This window comes from Erythranthe guttata, chromosome 10, assembly GCF_056151865.1.
Source record: "Erythranthe guttata isolate IM_541 chromosome 10, IM_541, whole genome shotgun sequence".
NCBI classification, from domain to species: Eukaryota; Viridiplantae; Streptophyta; class Magnoliopsida; order Lamiales; family Phrymaceae; genus Erythranthe; species Erythranthe guttata.
The window spans coordinates 14,736,720-14,753,728 of NC_142542.1; the positions used below are offsets into that span (position 1 = coordinate 14,736,720).

Below are 17,009 nucleotides of genomic sequence, written 5' to 3' on the forward strand. Positions count from 1 at the left end.
TTTTTTTAGTGTTTTTATGCATAGTCCCTGACCAACCATTTTTATTATTCTAGGTTCAAGGGTTATATCTCTTTCGCCAATTTTATCCCTTAAATATGTACTATAAATAAATGCGAAATAATGTATATGGCTGTAAAATTAACACAATAATATTACTCTCAACCACATAAATATAATCTTTTGGTTTTTTGTTTTGTTTGAGTTGTTGACAGATTAACTTAATAATATTATTGTCTACTATTGTAATATAACTGTAAACACAATAATATTACTATGGTTGACGGTAATATTACTGTTGTTACATTAATATTACTGTGGATGACAATAATATTACTCTCAACCACATCAATATTAATTATTTTGGCTTTTTATTATGTTTACTTATGTTGAACGAACAACATATTAATATTACTCTATTACACAATATTAGTGATTTTTGTTGTGTAAATATTACTGTGCAACAGAGTAACAGTAATATAGTTAATATGACTGTAAACGACAACAATATTACTATTTATTTAAACAAGCAAAAATATATTGAAGAAAAAAAATCAAATAAAAAAAAAAAAAAAAAAAAAAAAAAGTCAACACCGCCGGAGACCGGCGTTAACCGCAGGCAGAAAGAAGAAAAATAACAATAAAACGAAAAAGAAAAACAATCGAAAGAGTCAACGCCGAAAACCGGCGAAAAAAGGAGGAGAAAAAAAAAATAGTCAACGGCGGCGACGAACGAAATTGTACTCAAAATTGAATAATTTGAGAAATTTGGGGTCAAATTGAGGTTAAATTAAATAAAAATGATGAAATTAGAACATATTAAAATGTGAGGGGTATTTTAGTCTTTTACAGACCTATGGACAATGTCTTGACTTTGGACCCCTTAGTAAATAAGTATTCATTGATGAACTTATTTGAAATGGACCTTTATTTTGTAGTATTTTGACATTGGTTACCCTTTATGCTAGTTTTACTATGGGCTCCAATGAAATTTTTGTTGATCAAGGTATTTTAATTTATATAATCCTAAAACAATAAAAAAAATAAAAAAAGAAGAAAAAAAAAAAAAGAAAAGAAAAAAGGATGACAGAAAAACACGACTTTCAGTAATGTTCCACGAGGGTGCAAGAGAAGCGCACCTGGGTGGTTGAATGAAGCTTTCTCTGTAGACAGGCACCTCGGTGCCGGGATTAGCGCATCTGAGAAACCTGAATCTCTGTACTGTGGCACCATTGTGGTGTTTGCTTAAAAAAAAAAAAAAAAAGTTTGTACAAAACAGAGACAGAGCCGTTTCCTTCTTGTTTTATGTTTTCTTGTCTTTGCTTTCTTTTCACTAAAAATAAAGCAAAGCTAGTGTTTGTTCATATTCGCAACCAGCAGAAAAATGAATCCTCTTCTACAAACTCCACTCCGAATACTAGGGCAGAAATTCGCAAGTCAAGCTGCGAAGCAGTTCTCTGCAGTTTGGAATATTGATAAATCGACAATGGAGCTGCAAAGAAAGATTGAGAAGATAAGAGCTATGTTGGATAGCATGGAAGAAATTAGATGGACTTCCTCTAACGAAAAGGCATGGAAGGTTTTACTGGAATTTGCGGTTTCAGTCGTGTACTCTACCGACGATTTGCTCGATGGAATTTATTTGGATGTTCTAAAATACAGAGCCAAGCTCTCTGAAAATTCCTCCAATGAAGGAGAAACGGAGGTAAGAAACATGCTTCTTTCGACTTTCGATTCAAAGTTGGCCACTAAAGTAGCAAATCGAGTGAAGAAGTTGGAAAAAATTGAAAGAAATATTGAGTCGCTTTACAATAATGAGAGGTCCAAGAAGGTTTTAGAATCTAGGCCTTACAGTTCTGTGGTGGACAAGATGCGTGTGGTTGGACGAGACATAGAAATTAAACATATTGTTGATACATTGTTGGCCGACGAGGGAGATGATGTTTCTGTCATACCTATTGTGGGTATGGCCGGAATTGGAAAGACAACTGTAGCACAAATTGCTTACGGTGATGATGTTAGACTTGGTGATAAATTTGATTTGAAGATGTGGACCTCTGTGGGTATAAATTTTGATATCATCAGCATCACAAGGTCTATAATAGAGTCTGCCTTAGGAGAAAGATGTGAGTTATCGAACATTGATTCCATTCAAATGAAACTTCAGAAATTGATTCATGGGAACAAGTTTTTATTGGTTTTGGATGATTATTGGAGTGAAAACTATGAGGACTGGGCCCAATTGTTTTCTCCGTTCATGTTCGGGTTAAAAGGAAGCAAGGTCTTGGTTACCACTCCTAGTACGGCCGTGTCCCAAATTGTCGGCACCGCCCCTTCAATCGTTTTGAAGGACTTAACCGATGAATATTGCTCACTAATTATCAAGAACCGAGTGCATATAGACGACTTACACTTGGAGCCTATTCGGATGGAAATAGCAAAAAAGTGCAAAGGGCTTCCTCTCATAGCGACGACTATTGGTACAATGCTCCGCTACAAGCGTGGTCGTACCGAGTGGGAGTACGTTTTGAGCTGCGATTTATGGCACTTGGCAGAGATTAAAAATCAAATCTTCCCGGTGTTAGCACTTGGCTATTTTCAACTTCCATTAGAGCTAAAAGCATGCTTGGTTTATAGTTCATTTTTTCCGAGTTCTCACGAATTCACAATGAATGAATTGGTTTTACTCTGGATGGCAGAAGGTTTAGTAATTCCCACGGGAAAGATGCGCCCGGAAGATGTTGCTTGCGGTTACTTCAAGAAGTTGCTATCGGCCGCTTTCTTCCGTCTCTCCATAAACCAAAATTCGAAGGGGCAAGAATCTTACAAAATCCATGATGTGATTCACAGCATGATCCGGTTTATATCCGGTGATATCTGCCTTTCCCGGGAAGTTGAACAAACAAGCAAAGAAGAATTCGTCTTCGAAGTTGAACAAACAAGCAAAGAAGAATTCGTCTTCCCAAAAGGAACCCGTCATATGTTTGTGGACCGCAAGATTGTGCATAATGTGGTGCCAAAAAACTCACACAAGAAGAACTTGCGGACTCTGATAGTGTCATCCAAAAGTAGTGACACAACCAAGGTCTCGTTTGATTTTCTTTTAGATATGAAGCACGCAAGAGTGATAGATTTGAGCAATATGGGTATTGATAATGTGCCCCATTCGATTTTTGAAATGAAGCGTCTTCGCCTTCTCAATCTTTCTGGGAATCCTTTCTATGCGTTGCCCGATTTGTTTGGGCAGCTCACCGCTTTAGAGACACTAAAGCTTGAGAAATGTGATGGACTTAAGCAGTGGCCAAAGAACATGAAGAACGTCGTTACTCTACGGCATCTTATTTTTAGTGCACGTATGCTACAAAACATGCCATTGGAGTTTCGTAAATTGGTGAATCTTGAAACGTTGTCTGCGTTTATAGTGGGAAAGAGTAAAATTCATCATGGTATTCAACATCTTAAAGACATGGATATGCTAAGAGGATCCATTTGCATTGTAAATCTTGAGTATGTACTTAGTCATGATGATGCAAAGGAAGCTAGCCTACACACGAAGCCATTCCTTGACAAGATCGAATTTGTATGGAAGGCCGCAGTAAAAAATGGTGAAGAAGTTCTTGACGGTCTTTGTCCCCATAAAAATGTGAAGGAGTTGGTGATCGCAAATTATAATGGTGAAAAGTTTCCTAATTGGTTGAGCACTCTGCCCCAGCTTTCAGTTATTCACTTGATGCGTTGTACGAAGAACACCGTCCTGAACGAATTGAGGATACTGGAAAATCTTAAATCGCTTGTCATTGAAGAGATGCCTATGTTGGACACTGTTAGTAGTCGGTTTTCCGGATTACTATGTCTGGAGTCTCTCAAGATAGTAAAGATGAAGAAAATGACTGCTTGGGGAATGTCTGTAGTTTCCGGTGAAAGTCGTTTCCCTAATCTTCGTATTCTTGAAATCAATGAGTGCCAAATGCTAAAGGAGTTGCCGGTGCTTACCGATACAAAACTTGAATGTCTAACAATCGTTAATTGTCCCAAACTTCTTTCATTGCCAATTGATGGTTTGCCCAAATCTCTTAAAGAATTGGTGATCTCAGGATGTGATAAGCTCAAACATACGTGCAGCGTAGGCGAAAGGGATTATAAAAAGATTGAATGGGTTGAGAAGATAACTATTGACGGTCAGACTCTGCATATTATCAAGTCTCCTAGCATGAAAAGCATTGTTAATCCAGATTCAGAGGACCGTACTAGAGGTATTTGTACGCGAAAGACATTTGTGCTCCATTTGAATTTTTATTTGCTTTGCAATTTATGATTAGTCCAACTGGATTTGTTTATTTGTGTTTCAGATAGCCGAGAATAGCGTGTACGTGAAGGGGGCATCAGTCTTAGGCTGTCATCTTTGGGACAGGTAGTTCCTAACTTAACTCATGCTATTTACATTGTTGTCCAGTAATGTGATTCGACGAATGAATATTTGAGAATCATAACCCCTAAGCTTTAGATTCAAATGTGTAAAGACCAAATTTGGAATGTAGGTAAGAGGTATATTCAGTAATAGACTTGCAATTTAAGTTCTATGATCGACCACTAGTTTTGGTTCCGAATTTGGTGTCGGCAATTAATGATATGATTTTGTTGCTGACAAAAAGCAAGGAGGTAATTATCATATCTTTCTATTGATTTATTTTTTAGTTTAAAATGTGAATATAGCTCATTTACCAGCATTCTTAGTTCAACCATATATGAAAAATGACACCTTTTGCTGATTAGTTTTCTTTGATAACTTGGACACAGGTTTTGAAAGCTCATTATCAGATGTTGTGGAAGTTGAGGATTTCTCTCCTACTGAACCCGGATTTTGATTTTTATGTTGTGGAAACATGAGATTTTTCATTTTTATTCACTCATATTCGGAATCTTAGCAGCTCTAGCTAGGCTCTCATATTTTTGTTGTTCTCCCGTGTTTATCGATGTGCTCGTGTGACTGTGTCAGATGTAGTTGTTAAATTACATACCCAGTTTTCAGGTGAGAAGAAAAAAAAAAAAAAAAGATGATCTGCACCTCACTTTCTGTAATTTTCCACCGCGGTGCCAGTTAAGAAAGATAACGAGCCCTAGTAAGCCCTCTCTCTGTAGACAGGCACCTCGGTGCCGTTTAGGCGCACCCGGATGCTTAGGTTGCAACCTAAATCTCTGTAGTGTGGCACCGCAGTGCCGTGTTATTGCACCTAGGTGCCTTAATAAATATCTTAAATTCTTTGGTTAATTATTTCTCATACTCTTATTTTGTGTAATGCGTTCCGAATAGTCTAAAAAAGCAAATAATGTTAGTTTGAAACATCATTTCAGATATTCATTTCCCGTAACTTGATTATTACATAGGGGTGGAGATCACACGAATACGGTCGTAATTAGTACTTTTGGAAAAAATTCAATCCTTAGCATTTGAACTGAAAAACCAAACCAATTCAAATTTCATCCTGATAAAAAAAAGAAAAAGAACACCGAAAATCAAAATTTTGCTAGAAGATTAACCACACAAGCATGATGCTCGATCTCTGGCCGATTTTTGTGGACCCCACTCAATTCATGCTTTCGAACAATGAAAGTCCATTATGTTAAACAACTCGAGCGATTTCATCGCATTGCAAGCCCGGATATAATAGCGTTCCTATCTCTACTATCAAAAAACAACTCCCCGAGTACATTAGTCAAAACGCAAGCTCGATCATTCTCTAAAACTTTAATCACCCAATGAATGGAGTAGATTTTTTCTTCAATCCTATGTTGTAATAAAAGCATAAACGAAGTACTTGTCCGGTGAGGGTCCATTTTTGAGAGTCAAATCCCGAGGACTTGTTCGAGTGGTACATGTGCCGACCTCAGGCATGTATGCTTCCCTCTGTATGTGATATCAACTGCATTCGGCTCATATGCTGACATACGCACTTCTTTCATAGCCATACAACCTTCCCTCACATGATCTATACATCTGTAATAGGTTATGCACATTCAGAAACATAGGTTTTTCAGAAAAAAATATTTAACGATCATTTCTTAACATGTGTGTGTAAAAACCTTAAAAGACACGTGTATTATTTTGAAAGGGAGAGACCGTAGTATATTGAGCACAAAGAAGTAGATTAGATCAAGTAGCATGCATACATATTCGTCACCTTGTGAGAAGGGGAGCAAATATATATTCTCGGCCGTACTTCCTCCAACTGTATCCATCGTCGAATTCTTCGGATGGTACCTTAGGTCTCACTGTCACCCGTGCGCTGCAAAGAGACCCGAACAAAATATATGCTAATCGATGAAAATTTCGAAGAGTGAAGAACAACCACCTTGGATTTTATACATTTATGATAAATTTTTTTTAGTAAAAATATTAATCACCTTTCGTCTGATGAGGATGACACAACGTTGTACTGACATTGTCCTTGTGGAGCAAATAGTTTAAGAAGGGATAGAGCCTCCTCGTACGAGACCAACTTACTCTCTAAAACACTATCTCCGATTTTGGAAGAAGATTCTTTTAGATGTTTCACTTTTTCTTTCCCTTTGGTAATCTCGTTTACGAGTTTCTTGTATTCCTCTGAAGAAGAAGAAGATACGCTCGCCATTCTTATACCTGTCACGACATTGAAAGATTCAAACATATTTTTATATGTTCAAAGAAATAGAGAAGACCACAAGTTTGTAACTGAATTAGCTATTTTTGACAATTTAGAAAGAGTTTTGTAGATCTGACACCACATATGTAAACTTTAAACCAATTCTTTATAAAAAATAGATTATTATTATTAGACTAAATTAGGGCCACCTCTTAAGTAAGGTCAAATTACGACACTCTCTTCTCATATTTGGATAATTACAACCAACCCCCTCGACTATAAATCTTCGTACACGTTCATCTTTTATGGTGTCAAATTAAGCAAAATCTTCTTGATTCCGAGAAATGTTCTCTAGTTTGTACCCATTTTGTGCAAAAATGTACTATTGAAACAAATGTCGACGAAATTTTGGTAATTACGGATATTTGGGGTATTTTTCGTAATTTAGCCCAAATCCAGGGGATTTTCGTAATTTACCCTATAATTTATATGCGTGATTATATTTAGGGTAAATTACACCTACACCCCTAAGGTATGTTAAAATAACTCTAAGGTCCCTCTAGTATTGATAATTACATCCACACCCCTCAAACAATTACTGGAGTCAAGATTTCATGTCCTGGGGACCGATGTGCACTATATTTTTTTTCCGCGGGGCGTTAATGCTACCATGATAAAAATTTATAAATCTTATATAAAGTAATAAGCATTTAAAAAATGTTCATAGAAAATAATGGCAGCAGGCAACAGTGGAGGAGAAAGAGATTTCTTTGATTTCACTTCTACCAGTCTGGCGGTTAGGGGTGGTAAACGAGCCGAGCCGACTCGACAAAGGCTCGAACTCGAGCTTGGGTTTTTTTACCTCGAGCTCGAGCTCATGAGTTCGAGCTTCGGACAAGCACGAGCTCGAGCCCAATTTTAGTTGTTCAACAACTCGCGAGCTGGTTTTTTTTTTTTTTTTTTTAATTTACATATATATATATATATTAATTATTAGTTAAATAGTAAATAGTTTTTAATAATAAGTATTTATAGTATTCAAACATAAACAAATCTATATTACTTAGATAATTCATAATAAGATAAAATATTATAATATATAAAAATTAAAAACAATATAACTACAGTTTATTATTTTTTTATAATTTTTTTCATTTTACTATAAATATTTTTTTTAATAAAAAAATAAATAATTAAAAAAACCTAAATGAGTTCGAGCTCGAGCTTGAGCCAAAAAAAAAAAAATAACTCGATGAGCTCGAGCTCGAGCTTGATCTGGCCAAAACAGGAAGATGGACTCGAGCTCGGCAAAATGGACTCGAGCTTGAGCCAAAAAAAAAATAACTCGATGAGCTCGAGGTTTAGGGCTATATCTTTTTCGCCAATAAGCCCATCCCTTTAATAATTTTTATAAATAAATGAAAAATTAATGTATATAACAAAATTACCCCCAAACCTTTACACCCAATTCTTAATTGTAACTCCAATTTAATCAATTTGGACCACAAAAATCCAATTTTGACCTTTTTTTTTTTAAAAAAAAATTCAGAAATTATTTTTTGCCGCTGGTTTCCGGCGTTGACTTTACGATTTTCTTTTCTTTTTATGGTCTGTTTTTCTGCTGCCGGTTTCCGGCATTGACTTTTTCGATATTTTTTTTCTCTGGTCTATTTTTTTCGCCGCTGGTTTCTGGCATTGACTTTTTTTAGTGGTTTTTTTTTTCCGCCGGCCGCTAAACGTTAACGGTAATTGTGCAGTCATTAACAGACTGTAATTATACTGTCACTGGCTGTAAATTAACGTAATTATATTGTCACTGACAGTACATTAACGTAATTGTACTGACGTTGACAATACATATATGTAATTGTACTGCCGTTGACAGTACAATTAGAGTCAAACACAATATTATTATTATTATTTTTGTTATTATTATTATTTTTTTAATTTTTTTTGATTTGTTGACAAGTCGACGTAATTATATTACTGTCGGACAGTAAAATAACTGTAAACACAATAATATTATTGTCAACCACATCAATATTATTATTTTTTTGGGTTTTTTATTTTGTTTGAGTTATTGATGGAGTAACATAATAATATTAATGTCTGTTATTGAAATATTACTGTAAGCACAATAATATTACTGTGATTTATGGCAATATTACTATTGTTACAGTAATATTACTGTCAACCCAGAAATCTAGATCTGACTCACCAGCCTAAAACTTAAAAAAATTCTCTCAGACACACTCAAAACTCTCCGTTTTACCCATCACTAAGACTGTATCGCTCACTCATAGAAGAGTGAAGACAAAAAATGAAGGAAAAACATGAACCATCTCTCTCCATCTCTACAACAAACATTTATACTCTGAGATACAACGGTCATCGGCGAATGAGCCGTCTTACTGTCAAAGTATGCCATTTGGTGGCGTTTGACTCTCAAATCGTCTGAAGAAGCCAAGAACAGAGAAAGTAGAACGACATATGGTACATGGAGAGGAAATAATATATGTTGATAATAGAATATTTCAAGATATGAATAAATTATTAAGTTTAAATTAAATTATCCGTAGTTAACTCAAAAAATATATTATTTTATACATTATGTATAAAATTCTACCAAAATGTACATTAATATACAATGTTAATATATATATTTCAAATTTCAAATAATAAATAAGTTTTATTATAAAATAAAAGAATGGACAAATGGATAATATTAAATTTAGCGAATTAATTGCATGATCCATATTAATTGTTTTAATATTTAATGCACTAAAGATTCAGCAGTTGATTAACTTGATTCGATGATAAGCTAGTATGGGGATTTTTAATACATTTAAAATTAACATCATTATACATCATTTCAATAATATATTTTAATAATTTTAAAATCACGAGACATACCAAAAAAAACATCATCATACATATATCTCATAAAATAAAATAAAAGAAAAAGAAAAAGAAAAAATGCAATGTAGTTAGGGGTGTCGGAATGCAATTTTGGAATTCCACATATTCCGATTAAAAAATATCCAAATTTAAAACCGTACATTTTTGGCACGGATTTGGAATTTTATATAAAACTACCAAAATTTTCGATTCCCGACGACTTTAGTTACAATTATTTTTATTGTTTTTCGAAATATATAATATAATTTTCTGATTTATTTTTGTAATTCCATAATATAATGTATGTTATATTTTATATGAAAATTTTGAATAAGGGTCAAATAAACTAAAAACCTTGAAAAAAAAAAAAAATTAGCTTCAGAACTATCTGTTGCATTTTTTCTTATATCAAAAACCATGTGTTGTATATTGTTTTTTTTAGGGTAAATTACCCCCATATCCCTGAGGTATGCTTAAATAACTTTATGGTCCTTGTGGTATCGATAATTACACTCCCCCCCTTGAAACATAGTTATAAACTCTAATGGGATAATGCATTGGATACGTTATTACGATATAGTTCTAACGGACTATTTGGTTTTAGGAAGTGGTGGAGACAACAAATAGTTATGAGTGACTTAATAAATGTTGGGGGAGCTATGTCACCCCATAACTCTATTGTTATCTCCACCACTAGCTAAAAGTAATAGTCCGTTATAACCCTATCGGAATAATGTATCCAATGCCTTATCCTATTAGAGTTTCTAACTACGTTTCAGGGGTGAATGTAATTATCGATACCATAAGGACCTTAAAATTATTTAAGCATACCTGAGGGGTGTGGTTGTAATTTACCCTTTTTTTTTTAGTGTTTTTATGCAAAGTCCCTGACCAACCATTTTTATTATTCTAGGTTCAAGGGTTATATCTCTTTCGCCAATTTTATCCCTTAAATATGTATTATAAATAAATGCGAAATAATGTATTAAAACCAATTACTAATTGTAACCCCAAATTAACTTCAACTTAATCAATTTTGACCACAAAAATCCAATTTCGACCTTTTCTTTTTTTGAACTTATTTTTTCTCAATTTTTTATTCTGGTGCCGGTTTCCGGCGTTAACTTTTTTAATATTTTTTTCCCTAAATTGTTTCCCTTTTTTTTACGCTTGCCGCTGAACATGGACCGTAGTTGTACTATCAATAACAGTAATTATACTGTCGGTGACAGTAGTTGTTCTGTCGTTGATAGTACAATTACTGTCAACCACAACAATATTATTATTTTATCGGGTTTTTTTGTTTGATTTTTCGACAAGTCAACGTAATTATATTACTGTCGTTGGCTGTAAAATTAACACAATAATATTACTGACAACCACATAAATATAATTTTTTTGGTTTTTTGTTTTGTTTGAGTTGTAGACAGATTAACTTAATAATATTATTGTCTACTATTGTAATATAACTGTAAACACAATAATATTACTATGGTTGACGGTAATATTACTGTTGTTACAGTAATATTACTGTGGATGACAATAATATTACTCTCAACCACATCAATATTAATTATTTTGGCTTTTTATTATGTTTACTTATGTTGAACGAACAACATATTAATATTACTCTATTACACAATATTAGTGATTTTTGTTGTGTAAATATTACTGTGCAACAGAGTAACAGTAATATAGTTAATATGACTATCAACGACAACAATATTACTATTTAAACAAACAAAAATATATTGAAGAACTTACTCTCTAAAACACTATCTCCGATTTTGGAAGAAGATTCTTTTAGATGTTTCACTTTTTCTTTCCCTTTGGTAATCTCGTTTACGAGTTTCTTGTATTCCTCTGAAGAAGAAGAAGATACGCTCGCCATTCTTATACCTGTCACGACATTGAAAGATTCAAACATATTTTTATATGTTCAAAGAAATAGAGAAGATCACAATGTTTGTAACTGAATTAGCTATTTTCGACAATTTAGAAAGAGTCATGTAGATCCGACACCACATATGTAAACTTTAGACCAATTCTTCATTAAAAATAGATTATTACTATTAGGGTCAAATTACGAAACCCCCTCCTCATGTTTGGATAATTACAACCAACTCCCAACTATGAATCTTCTTACACGTTTATCATTTATGGTGTCATATTCAAATTCAACAGAATCTTTTAGATTCCGAGAAATGTTCTCTAGTTTGTACTCGTTTTGTGCAAAAATATAGTTTCTAATAATGCACCACAATCTGATATTTATAAGCCAAGAGACACATCTTATGATCATCTTGTTTCAAAATGTGGAGCTTGAATGGGGTAAAACAGGGTGGGTTTTTCGCACTTTGCACGCTTGAATTACACCCTTTTGGCACTTTGCACCCTTAAATTGCAAAATTGGCAGATTGCACCCTTTAAACATAAATTGTTTGGCACTTTGCACCCCAAATCACTTTTGGCTTAGAAAAATTACTTGCAACTTGCTGAAAATCTGGAAAATGGACAAATTTGTAATTCTCTAATTATCTATCTTCTTCCACCAATTCTTAATCATCGTTCTACCATTTTTATCTTTCGTCATTTTAATAAGAGAAAAAAAAAAGCTAAATTCTTCTTAGCCATTTCTAATTGCCATAATATGTAAATTTTGAACTAAAACTCAAGAATGGTCGTAATACATAGACAAGAGTTCGATACCACACCTTCAGAAGATCAAGTTTTATTCCATGGTAACGCTATTTTCTAATCATTTTTCAGATCCAAACTATTCAATGGGAGCACAAAATTCCTCCCATCATGAAACTAATAGGCACCAGCTCCTTGCCAACAAATAAACCTCCCAATAGCCTTATTGTGTCATTTGACTGATTTATCACTGAAAGAAATGTCTAAAAAGATATTAGGAGTTTTTGATTAAAGGGATCATGAAAGATAAAAATGGTGGAAGGGTGATTAACAAGGGGGCAACTATTTTGAATACTAATTTTTGCTTAGTTGAATACTACCAAGTTGAAAACCACAATTGAGTACATATTTATAAGTTTTTTCTTACTTTAATACCAAAATAAAAATAAAAGTACAAAAATACCCTTTCATACAAAATACTAATTACATCATTTTTTCTTTGAAATTACCTATTTGAAAACAAAATAAAAAAAAAAAGAAAAAAAAAATTCAAACACAAAAAAACCTCCCTCCGTCCACCCCTCCCTCCGTCCACCCCTCCCACGCCGCCCGACGCCGCCGCCGCCGCTCCAACCATCGCCGCCGCCGGACGCCGACGCCAAACACCGCCGAACGCCGCCGAACGTCGCCCAAAGCCGCCGCCGTCGTCGTCTTCGAATAGTAAGTTATAGTTGTTTCGATTTTTTTTCTTTAATATTTATTTAAGATTTGATTGTTTGATATGGGTAATTAGGATTTGGTTGTTTTAGGTTAGAATGATCGTTAATTAGTAATGGGTGCATCTGATTTCAGTCGATTTGAGCATTGATTTGAGATTCGTGGGTCGGTTCTTCGTTCACCATTTTCGACCTGTATATGTCGATTTTCGATGAATTTTCGACAGGTTGATGTCGAAAATTCATCCAAAATCGACATGTAGATATCGAAAATGGTGAAATTGTTGAATTTGGAATTTTGGTAATTCGACAGCTACCTGTCGAAAATTGGTTGAATTTTCGACAGCGACTTGTCGAAAATTCAACCAATTTTCGACAGGTAGCTGTCGAATTTGAACTGTGAATTTTTTTTTTTTTCCTATTTTTATTTGCTTGTGTTTATATTATGTATATTAATTTTTATTTGTGTGTTATTTTGCAGTGGAAGAACCACGTGAACCTCGTATACCTCCGACTGTCTCGAACCGTAAGAAGAGGAAGGAATTATCCGATAGAGGCAAGGGCATACCAGTCACGACCAACAAAAAGACCACGACCAAGAAGAAGTCTGGAGAGGGTTCTTCGTCAACGAATCCGGTGCCGGCTCTACCTTCGACTGTAGAAGTTGGTGATTCGAGCAACGAACCGGTCCGAGGTCCCGAGATACCGGAATTGTACACAAAATTTGATAAGCACATTGCTTATCATATTGTGAACGGAGGGCCAGATCGTTCGGAGCGCGGCTCAGAATTTCGAATACGAAATCACACAGGAACTTTGAAAGGTTGGGAGCCGGCGCCGTTTATTACAGAGGTAGTACAAAGATGTGGTTTAATGTCAGTTGTACAGGCATCGTACAATACTGGGGACGGCCATCTACTTAGAGCCTTCATAGAGAGATGGCAGCCAGCTACCAACACATTTCACTTACCTGTTGGAGAGATGACCATCACACTTGACGATGTGAGTACGTTGGTCGGTTTGCCAGTTGTTGGGCGTACCGTAGCTTGCGAGCGTTTGGTCCGTGATTCCAAAACGATCCCCAGTACTTTGATGTTCGAGTTGCTAGGTGAGTACCCGGACGATGTAAACAAGAAGAAAGCGGTCAAGTTGGAATGGTTGAAGGCTAAATTTAGCAAAGTGACCATGAGAGATAGTGCGGAGAAGAGGACATACGCCATTCGGGCGTATTTGTTATTTTTGCTCGGGTGTACTATACTGTGCGACAAGACAGGCAACATGGTAAGCGTTGAGTACCTAAATCTTGTATCTGATTTGGATCGGATCGGCGAGTATGCTTGGGGCACTGCATGTCTTTGCCGGTTGTACGATGAGCTTTCCTCAGCCTCACAAAAATCAACGAACTCGATGGCTGGCTGGCTGACGCTCTTTCAGTCATGGATTTACGAGCACTTTCCTTATTTGGCGGGTGGCACATTGAAGACGGAATTCGAGGGGCCATTAGCGAGCCGATGGGAGCCTCAGTCAAAGACTACTTCAACGCCTGAACGAGCGTCGTACCTGCGATCTCGATTAGATGATTTGATCCCCGATCAGGTAACATACCAGTTTAATAATTTGTTATTACTACTTAAGTAGGTTTTTAAATCTAATTTTTTATTTATTTTACTAGGTTTTATGGTCACCGTATACGGCTATTCGTGATCGTTTCCCGATGCCAGATTCTGCTTGGTTTAGTGGGATGATATGTTGCATGGACCACTTCGAGGCATATCATCCGGACAGAGTGTTGAGGCAGTTCAACCGGGTGCAAATCATTCCAGGTCGTGCATACATGTCAAAAGATATGTACAAAGCTCTAGTTAGCAAAGGTCGACCGGTCCAGAACTCAATTTTCGTTGCGTACGGCGAACGATTCTCTGATCGGTGGGAGGAGTATTGTCTGGACGAGGAGTCGGGGTCCGTTGAAATTGAACTCGGGGAGGCGGACACTTCGCCGGACTACATGAATTGGTTCCGACCCAGATGCATGTTACAACTGAGTAGGCATGGAGCCCATCCACCTCGACCCCAGGCGGATCGACCTCGACCCCATGAAGCTCGTCCAGAGGGTGGTACCGATAAGGAGGTCCAACTTTCACAAATTTTGGAGTTGGTGAAGGGTACACTTAGCGAGGTGCGGGGACTTGCGCCATCCGACGCTCATTCGGTCATGTGGGGGACCCTAAATGATATTGTCAGATTGATCGAGCCGGATGCCCCACTTCCACCTCCTTCGAGCTCGTCGGATGCCCCACCACCACCTCCAGGTAGCTCGATAGGGCCAATTCCACCGCCATCGAGCTCGTCCGATGCCCCACAGGCGGGTGTGAAACGCGTGTTTAGTAGGAAGAAAAAAACACAGGATTAGTCTTGTATTTTTTTAGATGGATGTTGTTTGATGGATTTTATTTGATTTACTTGTTTTTTAATTTAGTTTTATATGGATTTTGGTTGTTTTAAATGAAAATATTTTTGATAATTTGAAATTTTTTTTTTGTCCAAAAACACTTAGAATATGTTTTTTATCTTTCATTGCAATATATTTGGGGTTAATTTCACAAAAAAAAAAAAATTGCAATTTTTTCAAAAAAAAAAAAAAATTTGATACAGATCAAATTTCCTAGACATCTCCAACACTCCCATCGATCAATTGCCTCAGTCGATCGATCTTCTTCTTTCTCTTCAGACATTAAGATTGAGGGACTGCCCTGGAATCGACGAACTGCCACGGGGATTCGGGTCTTTGATTAATCTTCGCCACCTGGACCTCCAGATTTTTGGCCAGCTGAGGGTCATGCCTAGTGGGATGGGAAACTTAACCAAACTCCAAACATTAGATGCGTTCATCGTGGGGGAAACCGACGATGGGTGCGGAATAACGGAGCTGAAAAACATGAACGAGATCGCCGGGTCGTTCTCTATCCTAAAGCTTCATAATGTATCCTAAAGCAAAGGCAGCTGCATTGTGCGATAAGAAACGCATAGATAATCTGTACTTGTATTGGGGTAGTGTCGAAAACCCCGATGCAACCGACATCTTAGAATGTCTGCAGCCTCATTTTAACCTTAAATTTTTACACATTTCACATTATTGTGGTTCGAAGCTTCCGAGCTGGATAACCAATCCATCTTTTGTCGATCTTTCCACAATATTCCTCATAGGATGCATAAATTGCGACACGTTGCCCTCGTTTGGCGAACTGCCGTCTCTTAAGAGCCTCGATTTTGTGGAGATGACAAGTGTGAGGGATATTAATTCCCTATTCTGCAGAAAGTCAGAAACTCGTGTTAAAGTTGCATTTCCGAAGCTAGAGAAATTGAGTATCGACGACATGCCGAACCTTGTGGAATGGTCTGGAATGGAGGATGGTGATTTCCCATGCCTCAAAGATGTTACGATTGGATCATGTCCGGAACTTACGGTTCTTCCGTCTCTGTTGCATCTCCGCTCACTCGAATCATTGGAAATAAACGACTGCGAAAAGATGATTTCTTTGCCTGAATTGCCGGCTTCGGTTCAAGATCTCAGGGTACGTTGCTGCCCTAAAATGAGTAAGCGGTTGTACTACAAGGATGGAAGACGAGAGATTGCACATGTAAACAACATTTGGATTGATCTTGAAAAATTATCTTTACATTAAAAAGTTTGTGTCTGAATTATATTTTTACATTGCTTTCTACTTCTCTGGTTCTGGTTAACTAGCAAGTTTCACGTGTCTTATTATTTTATTTATTTATTTATTTTTCCATGGATTACTTAGATTTTGCATTTGTTTAGTTATATTTTTTTTCAAATAATATATAATTTAAGGTAAATTTCAAACCCCCTGAATGTAGGCCAAATTACAATAAATACCCCCACCTATCCGTAATTACTAAAATACCCCCAATGTTTGTTTCCGTCTTGCACCAACCTCCTTACGGTGTCTGATTCCTCATAAAATATTTTTGAGTCTAGGCAATATTTTCCGAAAAATGTCAATTGTACTCCTGCAGACGTGGAATTTCTTTTTAAGGGTCAAAATTACTCTCTAGTAAAAAAGCTTTCGTGAAAAATCACATCATAAGGGGGTTGGTGACAGAAACTCAGAAAGAATAA

General features: G+C 36.1%; 2 protein-coding genes across 2 annotated transcripts; both read left to right on the forward strand.

The window, feature by feature from the left end:
• The first annotated feature begins 1,381 nt into the window (after nt 1-1,381).
• On the forward strand, nt 1,382-4,862 carry LOC148767655 (putative disease resistance RPP13-like protein 1). The gene is made up of 2 exons (XM_088824737.1): nt 1,382-4,250; nt 4,795-4,862. The coding sequence occupies exons 1-2, from the start codon at nt 1,382-1,384 to the stop codon at nt 4,860-4,862; spliced, it is 2,937 nt and encodes a 978-aa protein (XP_088680863.1).
• A 10,984-nt stretch (nt 4,863-15,846) lies between these two features.
• LOC148767656 (putative disease resistance protein RGA1) lies at nt 15,847-16,609 on the forward strand. Its single transcript, XM_088824738.1, has 2 exons — nt 15,847-16,440; nt 16,556-16,609. Exons 1-2 carry the CDS (start codon nt 15,847-15,849, stop codon nt 16,607-16,609), a joined length of 648 nt encoding a protein of 215 aa, XP_088680864.1.
• Nucleotides 16,610-17,009: the final 400 nt, after the last annotated feature.

What these genes read in the sequence shown, in the direction of transcription:
- LOC148767656 (XM_088824738.1), top strand. Translation starts at nt 15,847, where the DNA reads ATGTATCCTAAAGCAAAGGCAGCTGCATTGTGCGATAAGAAACGCATA. An exon ending in CTTCGGTTCAAGATCTCAGG is followed by an intron (nt 16,441 to 16,555) that starts GTACGTTGCTGC and finishes TACATTAAAAAG; the next exon opens with TTTGTGTCTGAATTATATTT.
- LOC148767655 (XM_088824737.1), top strand. Translation starts at nt 1,382, where the DNA reads ATGAATCCTCTTCTACAAACTCCACTCCGAATACTAGGGCAGAAATTC. An exon ending in TTCAGAGGACCGTACTAGAG is followed by an intron (nt 4,251 to 4,794) that starts GTATTTGTACGC and finishes ACTTGGACACAG; the next exon opens with GTTTTGAAAGCTCATTATCA.